The sequence below is a fragment of the Parus major genome, chromosome 3 (assembly GCF_001522545.3).
Source record: "Parus major isolate Abel chromosome 3, Parus_major1.1, whole genome shotgun sequence".
NCBI lineage: Eukaryota > Metazoa > Chordata > Aves > Passeriformes > Paridae > Parus > Parus major.
The window spans coordinates 54,098,697-54,117,269 of NC_031770.1; the positions used below are offsets into that span (position 1 = coordinate 54,098,697).

Consider the following 18,573-nt stretch of genomic DNA (forward strand, 5'->3'; position numbering starts at 1 on the left):
AAAGTGGCTAGAGCAGTGTTCTTTGGGCATCTCAACTGAAAGAGAACTTTCTACCTGAGAGTAGCTCTCCTTGCAACCAGCTCTCCCCTGCACCTGCTCCCCACTGCTCCTCCTCCTCCTCCTTACCTGGCTCTGGCCCTTGTCAGAACTCTGCACCCATCAGTTCAACTCCCTGAGTGTGCAGGGGCTGGGGAGAAAGTTTTCTCCCTGACTAGCTGCAGGGGCTGCAGCAAGTGCTGCCAGCACAGGGGTGGGAGGAGTGCTATGGGGCTAGAGGAAGAGGAGGAGGAGGAGCAAGCCTCCTCCATGTCAGCAGCACCCAAGACTTCTTCACTGCTCCTGGGACTGTGCTTCCAGAAAGACAAGACAGACAGGAACCCAGGTCCTGCACAGAAAGTAAGCATCCTACTCCACAGGTGAGTAGTACAGCATGGAGCACTGGAACAATATGGCCATTTATTATATTTTTTTTAAATTTTCTTCTTTCCTTTTTTATTTTTTTTTTAAGTGGTTTCTTTCCTATTTAACTTTCTAACCCTCAGAGATGAAAGTGTTTCATCATGGAAACTTGTTAAAGCATTTCCAACCTGCCATCCCCCACCTTTTTTTTTCTCTTTTTTTATCACAGAGTTCTATTTACAAATTAGGGTTGATTTCAACAGTGTCAGCTAACGAAAAACAACAGCTTTTTTTTGGCAAAAACACACTTGCTGAGGAAAGAGAAAAATTGCCCAACTCTGACAGTAACTAACATTCTGCAATGGATTTTCACACCTACTAATGATGCCACCTTCTGCCTCATACCATAGATATATCTATAGATATACCATAAACCCACACAGCATTGCCCTAAATATAGTTTTCAACAATTTCCTTATTTTTTAATTCTACATAAATATTTCTTTAATTTCCTTGGCACTGGAGCTTGGAGCAAATTTAGTTGCTCTGCATTTATGAGTGCATTTTTTAAAAGTATTTCATCTAATTTCTTTTCCAAGATAAGCTTTTTACTCGCCAAGCAGCTAAGCAGCAGGAATATAGTGGTGCCATGTGGGAGATCAAATGATACAACCACAGCAGGTCCAAAATACAGCTAACAAGGGTATGACAACCTCTTGGAGAAAATGAATCACTCTCACCAAAAATTCCCTGGGAGAAATTTTCAGGAGTGGCAGAATTAGTGGCTTTGGAGAAAGTCAATCACTTCCCATCTGAACAGTAAAAGCTGCCAAGGTTTACCGTGAGGTATAATTGGGTATCCTCAACACAGCAGATTATGTAGGAAAAGGTATTCATCAGAGTTACAACGATGTTACTAAACTGTAAACAAATGTGGGAAAACTATTACTGTCCAAGTTATATGAACCCAGTGATTTTAAGTTCTGTTTTGCTTTTGCATGGTGGTCATCACCAACCACTAGGCAGGGCATTGCTGTGTGACTCAGTGCTGAAAATTTCCATTTTCTAAGCACTTTATTAATTTTAGCTCATTAATCCTCATAGCCTCTAGAAAGACAGGGTTAATTTCTAAAATCACAGAGGCAGAACAGCAGAAGCCTGTTTAAAAAACTGAGGTTTTTTTAACTTCTGATATGTACCTTCGGCCAAATTGTGCTTGATTTTTTAAAAAGGTCCCCTTTTCCAGCACAAACTGACTTTCAGAGGTGCTACTTCAGAAGAACAGACTCAATATGGACAAGCAAATGTTAGAAATTATTTTTGAAAACTGTGGTCTTAAGAGTGACTCACTCAACTCTACGCAAGCAGACAGAACAGTATAAAACAGGACAACCAGGGGATCAGGCCCAGCTAGCAAAGGTTTAGGAAAGCCATGTCCTGCTTGAACAACCTGGTGTCCTTTTATAACAAGGTGACCCAACCATGATGGATGACGGAAAGGCTGTGGACAAAGCCAACCTAGTTTGCAGTAAAGCCTTTGACATTGTCTCCCACAGAATTCTCCTGCAGGAACTGCCAGCCCATGGCTTGGACAAGTGCACTCTTCAGTGGGTTAAAAACTGGCTGGATGGCTGGGTCCAGAGAGCCCAGTGGTGAATGGAGTTCATCCAGCTGTAGGTCAGTCACGGGTGACGTTCCTCTGGGCTCAGTGCTGGGGCCTGTCCTGTTTAATGTATTTATCGATGATCTGGACAAGGCAATCAAATGTCCCACAGTCAGTTTGCAGGTGACACCAAATTTGGTTGGAGTGTTGGTCTGCTGGAGAGCAGGAAGGTCTCCAGAGAGATCTGGACAGGCTGGATCAATGGTCTGAGGCCAGTGGTATGAGGTTCAACAAGGCCAAGTGCCAGGCTCTGCAACAACCCCAGGCAGCGCTACAGGCTTGGGGAAGAGCAGCTGGGAAGTGGCCTGGCAGAAAAGGACCTGGGGGTGCTGGTCAACAGCAGCTGAACATGAGCCAGCTGTGCCCAGGTGGCCAAGAAGGCCAATGGCATCCTGGCCTGGATCAGCAATAGTGTGGCCAGCAGGAGCAGGACAGGGATTGTCCCCCTGAACTTGGCACTGGTGAGGGCACACCTTGAGTCTTGTGATCAGTTCTGGCCCCTCACTACAGGAAGGACATTGAGGGGCTGGAACAAGTCCAGAGAAGGGAAACAGAGCTGGTAAAGGGTCTGCAGAGGGTCATATGAGGAGTGGCTGGGGGAGCTGGGGTATTTAGCCTGGAGAAAGGAAGGCCCAGAGGAAACTTTGTTGTTCTCTACAACCACCTGAAAGGAGACTGTAGCCAGGTGGGGGTTGGCCTCATCTCCCAGAGAACAAGTAACAGGACAAGAGGAAACAGCCTTAAGCTGCACCAGGGAATGTTCAGGTTGGATATCAGGAAGTACTTCTCCACTGAAAGGGTGGTTAGGCATTGGAATAGGCTGCTCAGGGATGTGGTAGAGTCACCATCCCCAGAAGTGTTCAAGGAACAACTGGAGGTGGCACTGAGTGCTATGGTTTGGTTGGCATGGCAGCATCTGGTCAAATGTTGGACTTGATGACTATTAAGTTCTTTTCAACCTTAATGATTCTATGAATTTCCTGAAGACTGGAGTCCTTGGCCTCCAAATCCCTGTTTGGATCATTAAATACCCCCTCTACTATCTAAAATCTTATTCAATTCCTGAGTAACAGGACACAGAACAGTTAAAAAGCAGTTAATAAACAGTTACTTTATGATTATCTATTAATTCAAAGTAATGCCATTTTCTTCTGTTTCCATTTGAACTGATCAGGTGATCAGACACTAAGCACTGAATTCAATTAACATAAAAGTTCTTCTCACGAAGCTTAATTTAGAACTATTTGTTCCCTTTCAGAATAAAATAAATCTTCCTTAACTGCTTTTAAGCAGAAAAGCAAATATACTATGTCCCTTTATCCACTAGTGCTTAAAGTATAATACATACTACAGTAATTTCCTATCATAATGGAATATTTGCACAGGTTGCAAATTTATCCCTGAGGAATGAGGAATCTAGTGAGTGGACACATACATTTATTACACTGAATACTCGAGGTAACGCCGGCCTATGATATCAAGCCAACAAGCTTGATGATAGCCCTGATATAATTATGTAATTAATTAGCTCTATCATAATTTTTGGTTTATGACACTAACTTTTATGTGCCACTAGTCAATTTAATGGCATTTTAAATTGAAATAAGGCCCCTGAGAGAGATGCTACTTACTGAATCACAAATCTTGTATTCAGATTTCTTTTAATTTCAAAAGATGACCTAATAAAATTGCTTTATAATTAAATCCATTCTAACAACTTCTCCTATGTGATTCTTTCTCCTCTCCCATTTTTAATTACGAAAAAAATTCCAATCAGAAAACACTTGCCATCGTAATTATATGCAAAAATCTGTGATCTCTTTTTGCATCTCTTGCTGCTCCCTTCACACAGCACTGCATCTTGGCTAGCTTTCCTGCAGAATTTTACTAGCATCCTCCAGAGGCAGAGCAACGAAATTGCACCTTTTACACTGAAAATCTTGTTAAATTTGCTTCTAACTTATTTGAAAAATAGTCAAGGAGTGGGAGGAAAGGGGAGCAAAGCCCCACATACTTTCTATTTCAGACAGATATTCACAAGTGTTCTGGTATCACAAAACGTGGTTCTCCAACGAAGTAACATTAGATAAAGGAAAGGAAGTGAGTCCATGGCTCACCTCCACCCACAGTGGCAGAGCCCCACTTTGTGCTACTTCCAGCTGAAAAGGCAACCCAGCAGTGGCCATTGGCACCTCCTTGGGGCTGGGGGGTTGTGATGACATCCAGGAGAGCTCCTTACCATGAAGGCACCTTCCCTGCCTGCTGCTCCTCACATGGCAACCCACCAGGATCTCACCTGACACTGTTAGGATACATCCTCCACCAGTGGGATTACACTGAGTAAGGAATACGAGCAGGTAGAAACAGAACAATCCCCACAAAATCTCCTTTCATAGGCTTTATTCTACACAGCAGCCGCTGTACCCAACAGGAGCAAATTATCCCTGGATGGGAGCAGAGCTCAATGACTCCTTTCTGAGGTGATGATGACATTGAAGATACCCTTAATGTATATGGTATGTACATGTGGTACACACAGAAAGCATGGCAAACACAGAACAATACTCTGCTTCTGAAAGCCATCACAACATTTCAACCACTGGTGCCTGGGAAGTGGATGTGTTGGAGATACTCAAAATGACACAGGACAGTTCAGAGAACACTTGATAACACTGGATGGTACAGACAAATAGATTAAAATATTATCATTTCCCTACAGATATAATCATATTCTGTTACATTTCTGTTCCCTAAAAAACAATAACAGACAGATATTGAGCACAAATGGAACTTAAACAGCTTGTACTTCAGTGTTTTTAAGGCAAGCACATAATTTTACTGAGTTTTAAAAAACAGTGATATTTGAAGTGAGGTGAAAGTAATAGAATTATTGTCAATTTCTTACCATTTGCTGTGTTCTTTTTGAAGTTATCTAGAAACTCCTCCAGGAGCTGTGACTGGTTTGGAGGGGGTAACAAACTCTTTGGGTCCCTGGAAATGTCACCATCTGACCAGGACACACATAAGGGTTGCTGGGTCCCACAATGGCTCATTCTCACTGTAAGCATTACACTTCTCTCTGAAAACAGTAACTCCATCTGCCTGAGATCAAGATCAGACACAGCCTCTCCATTTATGCTCAGGATTTCATTGCCTACTCGGAGCCCTGGCAGCATGTGAAAGCAAAGAAAAGAAAAAAAAAGGTAACATAATATAAAAAGGGTCACAACCCAAGCCTTATGCCGACTCGCCTTTTATCTTATTGGTTCGAATTCAAATAGCCTAATCCTACCACAAGTCCATTAGAACCAATGGGAGCTTTATTTGTGCTGTAATTGTACAGACTGACCTCATGCTTGCTTACTTTGATAGGTGCTACCCACAGTACAGCAATCAAGTTGGTTTTGTTTAAAGATGCTACAGAATTAGGTGGGTGGGAGAGCAGCACAGCTTTCAAGAAGATTAGAACAGAAGCACCCCTCACAACCAGATACCATCACTATACAGCACTATAACACATATTTCATCATCTGTGAAGAACAAGGCACTAGTCACACAGATCAGATTATTCATGCAAAGCTGCAACAACTAAGGATGGAGTTTTTATCAGCTTTTATATAAATCTAAATAGTGGCAAGTGCTGTCTTTCTAAGTCAGCAAAACCAAGTAGATATTACCATCAAGTAGCAAATGAGTATCTCTGTCTCCATTTCTCTAGGGCTATTTTTCAGGGAGCAGAAGCCACGTGATCCTCACACGTGCCGATGAGGAGAGGCACAGTTTCTGAGCAGCACAGTGGGAAGGTGCTCACAGAAATGTATGCAGAAAACTATTCTGGGGAGGAAGGTTTTTTGCCAGCAAAAGTGGGAGCGATGGGTCATAGAAACTGATCAAGCCCATCAAGTTCCCTAGTGTGAGATGAACTTTCTCCAGTTCATTTCTCTGTGCAAAAGCACTCGGTTGGATGGCTGAACATAGACTTTGCCTCCAAGGGTGAACAAGAACTGTCCCCACTACACTGAAAGGATAAATCAGTGTACGCTGTGTACACTGTTTTTCTTATTATTGCGTACTCTCCATGGTCTTCAGGAAAGAAAACTCTGAACAGTAAAAGCCAAGAAACATTTCAGACAGCATTACTAAAGCTCTTTCAAGCTTCTGGACTCAAAAAATATAATGAATAATAGTTTTAAACACAAACGGGATACAATACCTTCCTTGTATGCCAGTCCATCAGGGAGAACATCACTTACGAAGATATGGGTGAGATGCTCATTTCCAGCAACTTGGGCTGTGACAGCAAAGCCTGAAGTAAAACAAGTTTAAATCAAATAAACTTTCTTGGGAATATTTCCCTTTTATTTCCTGTATTTAGTAGACTTTACATGAGAAGGCAGATACTTCTCACGAGAACACACCCATAGAGCATATAGAAATTATCACATGGGGATTGTTAAAATTAGTAAGACTTTTCAACTCCCAGAAAATGCCATGCTCTGCTGTAAAAAAAAAATATTACATTTCAAAAAAAATATTTTCTACTTCAGCTCCATGACATTTTCATAACACAGCACAGCCCACCGTTACAGTAAGAGTTCTGCAGAGTGTCCATCAGGCATAGATGTGTATTAAACAATTCCAAAAACTGGAAGCCCAAACTATACTAGACTAGTGAGTGGGAAAGGCCAGAAAATAATAATTTGGAATTGACTCGCAGCTAAAGCACAGCACAAAGCTGCCTTACAAAGGTATCCTTGCAAGGTTTGTAATTATTCCTAGGCATAACTACCTCCCACGGACAAAAAGCCTGTCAGAATTAGTTCCAAAGTATATTTTTGACACTGTGCCAACAGAGGATCCCACTACAAAAAAAAAATAAAAAAATGGCAGACCTTGACCATTGCCTGACTGAGAGCATTTATATAATTCCTGGCACAGAAGGACAATCATTTTTCTGACAAGCCCATGCTTCAATTATTTGGCCACTGTAGGAAAATTAGAAAGTGGACCCTTCCAAAGCCTAAGAAATGCACTTGCCAGTGTAAAACAATCTGTTTGGGCCTTTGCTATAATGCCTCAAGGTCTTGGCAGACTCACACTTTGAGCTATCAAGGATGGCTCTATCTGCTCTCAGAAACAAAAAAGTCCCAAAGAGAGAAAATAAGCAAAGAGAAAAATAAAAATAAGCGTTCCTGAGAGCTTACCATAGTCACTTATGTTTTCAGTCTTTGTAAGATGAACATGATAAACGTTTAATGGACAAATTTCTATTTCATCATACACCTGTTAAAAAAATAGCAGAAGTCATCAAATTATGAAAAGTATTAAACCCCAGATACAGCATGAGAAACAAGCACAATATTCTTTGCATCAACACTTGCTGTCATTACATAGAGAACTGTGTTACTGTGTAAGCATCACTGCTGTGAGTGGGACTAAAGCTAAAAACCAAAAACCCATCCTGGATGGGTAAAGCTGACACTTTACTTTTGTACTAAAAGCCTCATTCAAATCTTCAAACATTTCTTGAAGAAAGTGCTTGCAGCACCTAACCACTCAAAACTGTGAACCAGAATGACAGAGTGCAGTCTTAGAACAGCTTTAAGACCTTTTTTTTAGATCTAAATGTCACATATTTGTAGGTGATAACTCAACTGCAGCTACAGATATCACAAAACTTTATCTAAAAGGAATCACACTTTCCTGGTCTACTATGTATTCATATGGTTCAGGAGCACAATACTCAGTATTTTCATCAACCAGTCTTCTGAGTTGTAGGCCATAGTGTCTTGGCTCCAGCTGTTTCATCTAAAGAAGAAAAAGAATGGAGTTTGGAATTCGTTATTTATTTCCAGAATCCTAAAAGACAGAGAAGTGATACACACACACAAAGCTTCTAAAATCATGCAAAAGCAATCTCAAAAAGTAATTTTCTACCTATTTTTGTAGCATAAACAAAGCTAGATGCATTGCTTAAAATACAAGGTTACAGTGCTATTTCCATTTTGCCTTGTGATCTTCCCAAATCCTTTCATAAACACCATGTCTTGGCTATTAGATTAGCTGAGCACTAATATATGTTTCCAAAGATATCTCAACACTCTTCTGTCCCTTTGAACTGAACACTCACCACTTTTTCTATGACCACTTCTAAGGATTCAGCTCTGCTCAGCAGCATTTGCTTCTGATGTAGAAAATGTGCATGCACGTATGGGCACTTAGGAGAGGGGATGGGATGGCAACCAGGTTCCCTAAGGGTTTGCCTTTATTAGAGTTTATTTTTATTGCTGGGTTTCATTTGTGATCAGAGAGCTTCCCCTATTTTTTTATTTTTTTTTTTTAACACATGAGGTCAAAGCAAAGATCCTGTCTCAACAGGAAGCCAAAGGGAAATAGGGATTTTCCCAAAGGATATTAGCCTGAAAGTGCTGAGCCCCTGATGAGAGGCTCTTAAAAAATCAGGATACCAGTGAGACTATGGCACAAAACATGGCATTTTAGCATATTGACAGACTAACAATTCTAAAACAGGAGGAAGCAACATTTCCAAAAGAAGAGGACTGACAGCCTCACTGAGGATTATTTAACCCCTTTAATGCATCTCAACATCTTACAAAATCTAACTCTGTTGAGTAACTGGTAATTAACATTTTATTACATGCTGCAGTTTACATGTTACTTGCATTCTGTATCCTCAAAAATTGAATTCAAATGCACAAGTTTTTTTGTATGCGCTATCCAGAAACCTCAGATGGAAAACAGAAATGAGAAAAGTACAAGCCTCATAAAGCATGGATGAAGGGGAAAAATAAAACCCTAGCGAGTCTTCCGAACTTCAGCCTTACCCACATACCATTCAAACATTTTCTGTTAAGAAGAAAGATTCCTTACACTCACCAGAGCAGAATGAAAATGTAAGAAGGAAAAGAACCAGGATAGATGAGCAGAAAGTATTCAGCATTAGAGAATGCTTATGAAAAGCTTTACACACAGAATAGAAAGACAAAATAAAACAGAAAAACATTTAAGAAAAAAATCAAGGAATTTAAAACTAAATTTTCATGCGATACAGACAATGAAAATTAAAAGCCAGCTTTACAATTACAAATATTTTGGAATGATAGAGTAAGAGAGGTAAGGAATTTCCTTTTCAGCTTAATTCTACTTTTACAAATTTTATTTCCCCCTTTAGGGGTCTCGCATGTTCTGGCTCTTCCCTGCCACCTACTGGCCAAGTGGTGTGTGACACAATCCCTTCGGCCTGACGGGGAACAAACAAGTTTTTAGAAGTAATGCCAAACATTAAACATTTTCTCAAGGATTCAGTCTCCACCAGGAGAAAATAATTTCTTCTTAACGATGCCCTGAAGACTTGCCTAATTCAGAGCACTTATTTTGATTTAAAAATTATATTTTACTCTGGATTGTTAAAAGTTTTTTCTTTTTCTTTTTTTTTTTTTCCACCCAGTATTAGCATGTGAAAAGAGCCATTAAATTGGGCCCTTTCCTCCATTAAAGCCTCAAAATTCATTAACTTCAAGCCAGTTCAATGAGTTCACATGGAAATTCACCGTAACCTATGCCAAAAGCTACAGCTGGATCTTGTCTGGCACAGGACTCCTTTTTTTCCTGTTTTTCCCCTTGTGAAGTAAATAATATATATTTACCAGTTGGACAGAAAACAGAACTTGGGGGTAAAGACCTATTTTTCCCAAAAAGCTGTTTAGCATAATTTAAGAGACTTGCATTGTGAAGTTGTAGAGCTAAGCTCAAGTAACTGAGATGTATGGAGGCAGAAATGTTAGGTATATTACGATGTTCCAGAGGTGCTGGTGTTTTTTCTGTAGCTAAAACTGGTATTTCTATTTTACCTTCAACCTGTGACTTGGTTTTCTGTTCCATGATCTACAGCAATCCCTCTCAAACTGCCAGTACTGACTTTCACAAGAGAACTCACTCTTTGAAATTCACAAACTCAGTCTGTATTTAATTAAAAGCTTAAAAATGTCCTTTCAGAAGCAAACCTATATGACAGTGTTTGTCACAGCAGCCTTAAATGTCTTAATCTCCTGGCTCTAACTCAACCAGTCCCTGCTGCTCCTCTGTGATTAATTTGCACAGAACAACTGGGTTTGCTGCAAGGACAGCACAGAGTGGACATGTGCTGAAACTCCCCAGGGCTGATTACCCTGTCACTGCTCTTGAAGTACTCCCTGTGTGCTGTCTCCAGCAACACTTTTTGAAACCCTTTCCACAACCCTGCTGCCTTGGCTACAGCATATAAAAACCACAACTAAGGAAAGAGAGCAAAGTGCCTTGAGACAGTGATGCTTGTTATGTATTATTAGTATTATATATTATGTCTTTATTATTATATATCATGATAATCTTATCATGGTTTTCCCTATTTGCACATCCACTGATATACTGTCTTTCTTCTCGAGTCCACAGCTACTTACAAGGTGAAATTGTGCATGAAAAATAAGTACCTTGCACGCCAAAGACAAAACATCCTCCACCCTGTGCTCTGGCTTGAGTGTCAGCGCCACTGCTTGGCCATCACAGAAATGAACGTAAGTCTGTGTTTCCCAAGCATTCTCCTTCTGGATGCTCTCTGGCACTGAGCAGTAGACATTCAAAAAATCGTCGACTTGCTGCTGGAAACAAGGGAGGAAGGTATAACATATGCAGATGTTGAAAAACAAAACAAAACAGTGCAATTACATTAGAAGTTTGCAGTGGCTATGAATTCAAAAACAGCATTGTGTATTTTCTCCATGGCAAGACAGGGAAAGAGTTCTGATATCTGCAGTCATTCACTATCGAAGACCTGATTTTCTACAGCTCAGACTGAACTTGCTGTGCTTTCCCATTAAGGAATTTCATGCCTTTATTTCATACTAATCATCGATTTAACTGATTGTAGAAATATGTAGCTACCTGGTATTATATCACAGTGGAAATCAATTTTTAAGAAGAACTGGCAACTGCAATTTTACCTAACCGATACAGGTAAAATAACTCTGCATATAAATAAATAAGTAAATTAATAAATAAATAAAGTTGGTGTCATTTTGACAGAGTATGACAACAAAATTCCAGCAGAGAGCACTGCAGAGCAAGGCTACCCCTAACAAAATAAAGGACTAAAGGAATAAAGCACTCCTATTATATTTACAGTTTGAGAACATGGTGTTTCATTGGCAGCAGAGGGTATTTGCCTGTTTACCATTTTGCTCCACATCATCAGTCCTAAACAAATTCCCTTTTTCACTCTGCACTTTTACACTTTCTCCTGTACTGCACTTCAGGCTGCATGTTTCAAAGGAAGTCACACAAAGAGAAGACAAACACCGAGAGCTGTTCAGATCTGGAGTTTCACATATTATTTGGGTCAGCCTATTCAGCACATCCCTTAATTACCTATATCAAGGCATTTAATTTTATGCAGATGGGGTCCCTTGATTCCCCATGCAGTCCCTTGGAAGAGACAATAACTCCATAGAGTGGCAAGACTTCCACCCAAGGCATATCTTAAGCTATCCAAAGCTGTTCTCAGGAGTCCTTGCTTTTTGTTAGTATTTTTTGTTTGATTGTTGGGCTGGGGGGATTTGTTGGCTACATAAAGACCATTGATTACACCATTCTGCCCCCTCTCCACTGGGACACAAGCCCAGGGGTGCACCACAATTAAAAGCTGCTATAAAAGCTGCACAGGGACTCTTTCCCTTGCTTCAGGCATGAAAGTAATTGACAACAATCTGTCAGTAGCAACAGAGAGACCGATATTATTTTCTTTTTGCAAATAACAACTGTGGCTGTGAAAACAATGAAGCAAGCAATCCTATCCAGGTAATTACCAAACAATGCAGAAATTCAAGTTACAGACAACCCAGATTGTGGCATAGTAATAATGTGATGCCAGAATAACACACTGGTTTGGTGGAATAATATTAATGAAGTAAGCCAATTCATTAATCTTGACTGTCTCACTCAACCATCCCTTTTAACTAGTTGAATATGAAATTTCAGTTAACACAGGCGATGGAAATCCTACTGAAATCCATCAGCTTGTACTTAACAGGAGTTGTGTTCTACTACTGCACTTAAGGCAGTGTTGAAATTACACCAGGTGAAGTGTGACCTTGGCGGCTGCAGGTACAGCCTGCTTGTAAAGCTGGTGTTGTTGAAGAAGATAATTCCTGTGGAACTGTAGTCCTCCCAGCACTAAATCAACTGCCTGAGAATGAAGCCTGACCTACCTCCACAGTGTAAATAAGTGCAAACAGAAAGGAGAAAGGGGGCAAGGCATGAAGGCTGTGAGAGATTAGCACAAATGAGCCAGGCTGAATTTTCCTGGTGGCTTCCTCCAGGGAAAACCAATGCAATGCTTGCCTCAGCAAGGGAGGTTTGCAACTGCTACGATGGTTTATTGCCCTGCAACACTAGCACTTCAAATCTGTGCAACTGAAATAAATCTCGCTATTGCCAGAGATGAAAAAAATCCGTAACCTCATATCATAGAGGAGTAAGGTGATGAGAAATAGGTTCAAGGCCACCTTTTGATGTAAGATCTGCAGCCAGCCAATGTGAGCTACATCCTCTCCTTGCCATGCACACTGATGCTCAAGCATGCAATTTGAGATAAACTTCCCTCTGTTATTAAACATGACTGTGTTCCTTAACTGCAGTCAAGGAACCGTTGCTTCATCCACATTTTCCGTCTCAGAAAATCTGACATGAAAAGAGATTTTTTTTCCTGTTATGCCTGCAGTGACCAATTCCACAATAGTTCATTCATTCATTGCCACAAGAAGTTATAACAACCCATCCAATTTTCCAGAAAGAGGCGCCAGGATTTGCAGACTGTCACATGTTGTGCCACAGGGCTGCCGCAGGACCAATAGGTTACTTCATAATTTCCTCCCACTATTTGCCTCTGCTTTTATCATCCTTTTCAGGGAAAATACAGCTTCCCTGGCAGACTTCGCTATTTGTCATTCGCTACCCTCCACAGGCAGCATTTCAAAAAGGTTTGGATGCTGTTTTTGTTTTTTCATTTTAAATCAGCCAGTGAAACCAGGCTGATGCCAGAGTAACGGTTTTCAAAGTTATGATGAATCATTTCTGAGTTGTCGTATGATTCACCAAAATGTCAAGATCTTAAAAATGCCCACGCTGTATTTAATACCCATTGAAAAAAGGTTTCAGAAATAGGGTTGAAATAATAAGGAAGAAAATGTTTTTCTAGCGCCAGAGCTCTGCTCAGCATCTAAATTGTGTGGGTTTTTCTAGTCTTGAAAGACAGCCCTGCTAAATTTTTAAATCCTGGCCTAAACCTGCAGCCACATTAACCTCTGATGGTCCCCCTCTACCTGAAACAGGAACAAGGAACAGGGCTGTGAGCCCCTGCCTGAGTTTGGAGAAGGCTGCTTTACCTAGAGCTGGGACAAGAAGACAGACCTTGTCTTTTTGCTGACACTTCACCAAAGAGAGAGCATTTCATTCTGCTTGCTCCCTAGAGCCTTCAAAACATTTCTCTGTCTCCTCAGAAGGGTTCAGGAGGAGTAAATACTCCTGTTAGGCCAGAGGACAGGAGAACCACAGCAGACCCTGTAGTATAAGGCAGCTCCATCAACCTCCCATCCCCTAGAGTGTTGGCATCCAACAGAGGGACTGGTGTCACAGCCCTTCAGGACAAACCTTCAGGGGCTGTGCCCAAGAGATTTGGTCACTTCTCATGTGGCAAACCTTTCCACACTTCAGCATGTTTGAACAGGAATGAATTGTGTTTGCTGTCTCTGAGATGGGACATGGATGCCATCTCACACCACACACTATGGTACATTCTGGAGGAATTTGTTAGGTGTTCTCTCCAGGCATTGATTTCAACCCCAAAATTACAATTTATTTTGAAAACAGAGGAGTGATTTGGTTTAAATACTTTCCCACTCCAAGAAATAACATGCAAGTGGCCAAGTAACAAAGGGAATTCAGGTATTTCAATCCAATTTTTCCAAGAACAGACAAAATGTGAAGATACTTTCAGAAGGCAAAACAGTGTTACAGGATTACAGGATAGCTGCTGTCAGTGGGAGAAGTCCTTCCAGACCAGGGGATGGCAACCCTATGCCACATGGAGGCTGAAGGAATGGAGAAAGACCATGACTGAGGCCAGGCAGGAAAAGCAGCTGATCTCCTCCTGGGCATCAGAGAACACAAATCAAAGCTATTTACTGTGTAATGCAGCTGAGGGATGCTCCATCCTTCTCCTTTACTTGGGCAATCTCCAGCTTTACAATAAATCTCACTTCTCTGATGGGATGGTCCACAGACCTTACATAGATTTTTTTTCCTTAAAACTCAAAATACAAAGGTTCTGTTGAAGCAGACAAAGTATACCTTGGGTTGCATCCCATCCCTGGAAACAATCAAGGTCAGACTGGATGGGACTCTGAGCCTCATCTAGTTGAAGATTTTCGTGTTTATTGCAGGGGATTGGACCAGACAACCTATGAAATTCTCTTCCAGTCCAAACCATCCTATGATTTGCCACACTGTGAAGGATCCTTTCAAACAAGCTCGGCCCCAACTCTCTCACAGTGTACAGACTGTGTGCATTAGTGTGTGAAGAAGCTTCTAGGAGCTTGGTTTGGTTTTGCTTTTTAAAGCTTACCATGAATGCTCAGAAACTTATGTTAAAGTGGTTTCATTAGCAGAGTTATAATCCTGTCACCTAACAATAAATACATTTTTTGAACCTCTTTAGGGTCTCTGAACCAGCCCTGCCGTTACCTTAGAGAAACACATTCAAGAATTCAAAGACATGATGATACAGAATGAGAACAGGCATATCCTACCTCAGCAGAGTTGGCTGAATTCTGCACGCCAGCAAATCCATGACCTCCTGCTGAATCAAAAACCTATTGAAAACATCACAGATAAATAAGTAGATTGAACAAATAAACACCTTTACTTCTTATCTGTTTTGGTTAAAACCATTGAGAAAAAAACAAAAAAAAAAACCAACTAAATTAAGGAATATATATCAACCTGCTAAGCCCCAGGGATCTTTTTGTACTTTTTATTGCTTTATTCTGACTAAAAGTAATAAAGAAATACAGCTCTCTCCATATAAAGAAAACTTAAGCAGATTTTCTGTTTTAAGCTATATGCATACTCAGATTCAAATACATATAAAACATGTTCTTGTTTTTCCCTATCTACTATTTAGTAATAAGATTAAAGTAATTTACCTTCAAATCATACACTACACTAGAATTTTTACCCTTCAGGATACAGCTAGGGAGAGCTACAAATCTCATCATGACTTCAAGGCACTATTTCAGTTCATTGTTGCTGGTTTCTAACACCTTCTACCTTAAAGTTTTTCATCTTTTCTAACCAGTTTTCTTGGCACAATAGATTGAAACTTTAAGCTTAGCTTTAAAGCCATAGTAGACCCAAACCCCACACTATTAAGTAATTAAAGTAGCTGACTACTGTGTCTGCTTTGGAAGTGATGAAGGCAGGACCTGAGATGTACATTGCTCACATGCTTCAGAAATTTAACTATTGGTATCTCACAAAGGTGCTAAGCTGATTAATTTGTTTTTTTTTAAATCCAATAAATAGCTATGGATACAGATATTTTGGTGATCAGGCTGGTGTAAACACAAGGATAGAACTATACATTTTATATATGACATTGAGATTTGCAAGTAATAAAATTACCCTCCTAACCTGCAAATTTAAAACCCTTTTTTCTAACTCCTTCTACAGTCAATAAATTAGGACAATATCAGACTTACAGATGAGCTTTTTGGGGGTTTCTGGTATTAGCAAAAGCCTTTCAGATAATCCAAGACAACCAAAAACTCTCTCTAGATTTCATACTAAATACAGTTTCTGCCAATGCAAATAAAGGGTACCGCTTCTGAACCTCCTGATCTCACCCACAGATGTAATCAAAGTATTTTATTGCTTATGATTTGGTAAAACAATTCACCATTTAGACATAAGAAAGCAGATAAGCATTTAAGAATCTGAGGATAATGTGAGCCTAGACATCCCCCATCTGCTACAGTGCAGTTTTATTAACTGATTTGTAGAAGACTGAGGCACTTCATTAATGTTTACAAAAGCTTCCCAGCACAGAAACTCTGAACATTTTTATTAATGCCATAAAAATAAACAAGATAAAATTAAAAACTTCTCTGACACAATGATGTTCAAGAATAAACCATCTGATTTTGAAACTAGGGTACTGTAGATTAAAACATACCAGCTACAGTCAAGTGAACTTAAATCCAAGAAAGCAAGACTTTTTTTTAATCTATGGTTTGACAGAAACATCTCAACACAATGAGCAGAGAAGTAACTTCCACTTCTCTGCTTAACCCAGCTGGATGAAAGAAACAAGAAAGTTATCTTCAGGCCTATTTTGATTTTGATATAGAATTGTGTGCATATACACAAGTCTGATCAAGGATGTGGCTCTCTTTTCAGCCATCTTCTAGGTTCACAGGTCAGTTTTCAAGCCATGCCCATAAAAATTCCTCACTTTCATAGACAACACTCAGCATTTACATTTCTTTACTTGTATTGCAGGATGTTTTATTACAAAAAGAAAAAATATCAAGAACCCCAACTTGTCAATGAAAACATTTTGGTTTGGAAGAAGAAGGGTAAAGACCCATTGGGGACACCTCTGCCTGCGATGGGCCACCCATCTTTGCTCAGAAGAGCACTGGGAGGGCAGCAGGAGCCTACTCTCCTTGCCACAGATATAAGATTCCCTGTCCCTGAGCTCCACAGAATCCCCTTCACGGGCTATAAAGCACATGAGAAGACATATTACCCAGTTAAAAACAGCGCAAGGTGTCAGGTCTGCTGGGAACAGAGCTAAAGGGCATAGCATTCCTTCCCTCAGAGCTCATATTAATAAAGAAATAGAGATGCAGGACTCCCAGACCAGGCTGCTGCTGGGGAACACAGGGGAAGTTATGTGAAAAGGATGACCTAGGGAAAACTCCTCCTTTAGTTCCTTCTTTTCTAAGACAGACTTGAGTTTTATTAATAAATTTCAGCATGCTAACACACCTTGATCAATATGCTAAAATGCGCAGCAAGCAGAAGCTTGCCAGTGATATTTACCTATTAAAAATACAAACCACTAGATCAGAAAACCCTGATGTGTTATTTTGCAACACCCAATCTGTTGGATCAGCTCTGCATGTATTGCAGGACATGTACAAATAGGCTTATTTCAATATGCTGCAACAGACTACCAGACATGCAAGAACAGCCAATTTTCAAGTGCTGATTTTGTGACTAATAGAATCAAGGGCCAGGGAACAAGAAGAACTAAGTTGCCTAATTAAAAATGCACAAAATACTGCTTTGCAGGAGCAACAACAGAAATGGCAGAGGCTAGTGAAAACCATAGTATTCTGAGTAAGAGGGCATCTCTGTAACTTCTGCCTCACTGTTGGGAAGTGTCTCTGCTCTTATTTACCTCTTTTTTCAGGGAAAAGGCAGCAAATTTTTGTTTTGCATATAACTGAGCTTTTATTGAGAAAACACAGACTCCTGAAGTATGGAGCTTGCACTAAATGTAAGCATGAACCACGAGTTCTGCAAAGAGAAAAAGCCTCTGTGGTTTCATCAGCAATGCATCCCTCCAGTGGGGGCACACATCAGCATAGTCACTCCCCCAAGAGCCAGCCTGACCCTGCACACCAAACCTGTGCCAAGTCTTCAGTAAACTAGTCTGGCATTATTTGTCAGCTGTCTATACTGACAGCTGACTCCCTGCATGACAGCAGTCTTCTCCTGGTAGCTAAAATGTAGTTCCAGAAGTGTGTGTTGCTTTATTTTTAAGAGGCCATGCCAAATATGCCTGTCTTTGCACAGTCTCTTTTTCCCTTGAAGACCCACCTATGTCACTCTATATTGAATTGCAACAGTGCTTCAGAGTCCCAGTCACAAACAAGCACACACTGTATGAAGGACAGTGCATAGAGGCTATCTTGAAAAAAACCCTACTTCCAAACAGTTTGAAATGTGCCAGAAGGGAAATTTTGTTATAAATTCCAACCTGATATTCTTATGTTGACAATAATTAAATTACTGGGTCACAACCTTTCATTTACCAATCTTATTTATGACAAAAATAAAACCCCAAATTAGGCATATAATCTTCACAGGGCATGACCCCATTGCAAGTTTGCCACACCTACTGAAACCTTGGATGCAGGTTTGATGGACAAATGTCTTCTACCCTGTGCACCAACAGCACTTTCCAGGATGAGCCCCAGGAGAAACAAGCCATTCTATGCTACCCCCAGCAAATAAGGTCTACCTGAGTAATGGAAGGTCGCTTTTCTTTTCCTTTTCTTGCCAATGTGTCCAGTCCTTTTAGAGAAGAAAATAAACCCTTCTTATTTCGAACCCTCTGCGACAGAGACAGGGTACGTTTCCTGAGAGCAGCTTCATCCCTGGAGCAGATC

General features: G+C 40.4%; 1 protein-coding gene across 3 annotated transcripts in view; it reads right to left on the reverse strand.

The window, feature by feature from the left end:
* The window catches only part of TIAM2 (TIAM Rac1 associated GEF 2), an 87,846-nt gene that overhangs the window by 45,819 nt on the left and 23,454 nt on the right, over positions 1–18,573 (reverse strand). Inside the window, exons 6-12 of one of the 3 annotated variants that reach the window (XM_033512735.1) lie at positions 18,426–18,572; positions 14,923–14,985; positions 10,552–10,716; positions 7,766–7,870; positions 7,267–7,345; positions 6,276–6,368; positions 4,968–5,228 (exon numbers count right to left, since the gene is read on the reverse strand). In XM_033512735.1, coding sequence (XP_033368626.1) covers positions 4,968–5,228; positions 6,276–6,368; positions 7,267–7,345; positions 7,766–7,870; positions 10,552–10,716; positions 14,923–14,985; positions 18,426–18,572 — 913 coding nt within the window. Of the gene's footprint in view, positions 1–4,967; positions 5,229–6,275; positions 6,369–7,266; positions 7,346–7,765; positions 7,871–10,551; positions 10,720–14,922; positions 14,986–18,425; position 18,573 lie in introns of all 3 variants that reach the window. The other 2 variants (XM_033512734.1, XM_033512736.1) reach the window with 2 other exon arrangements.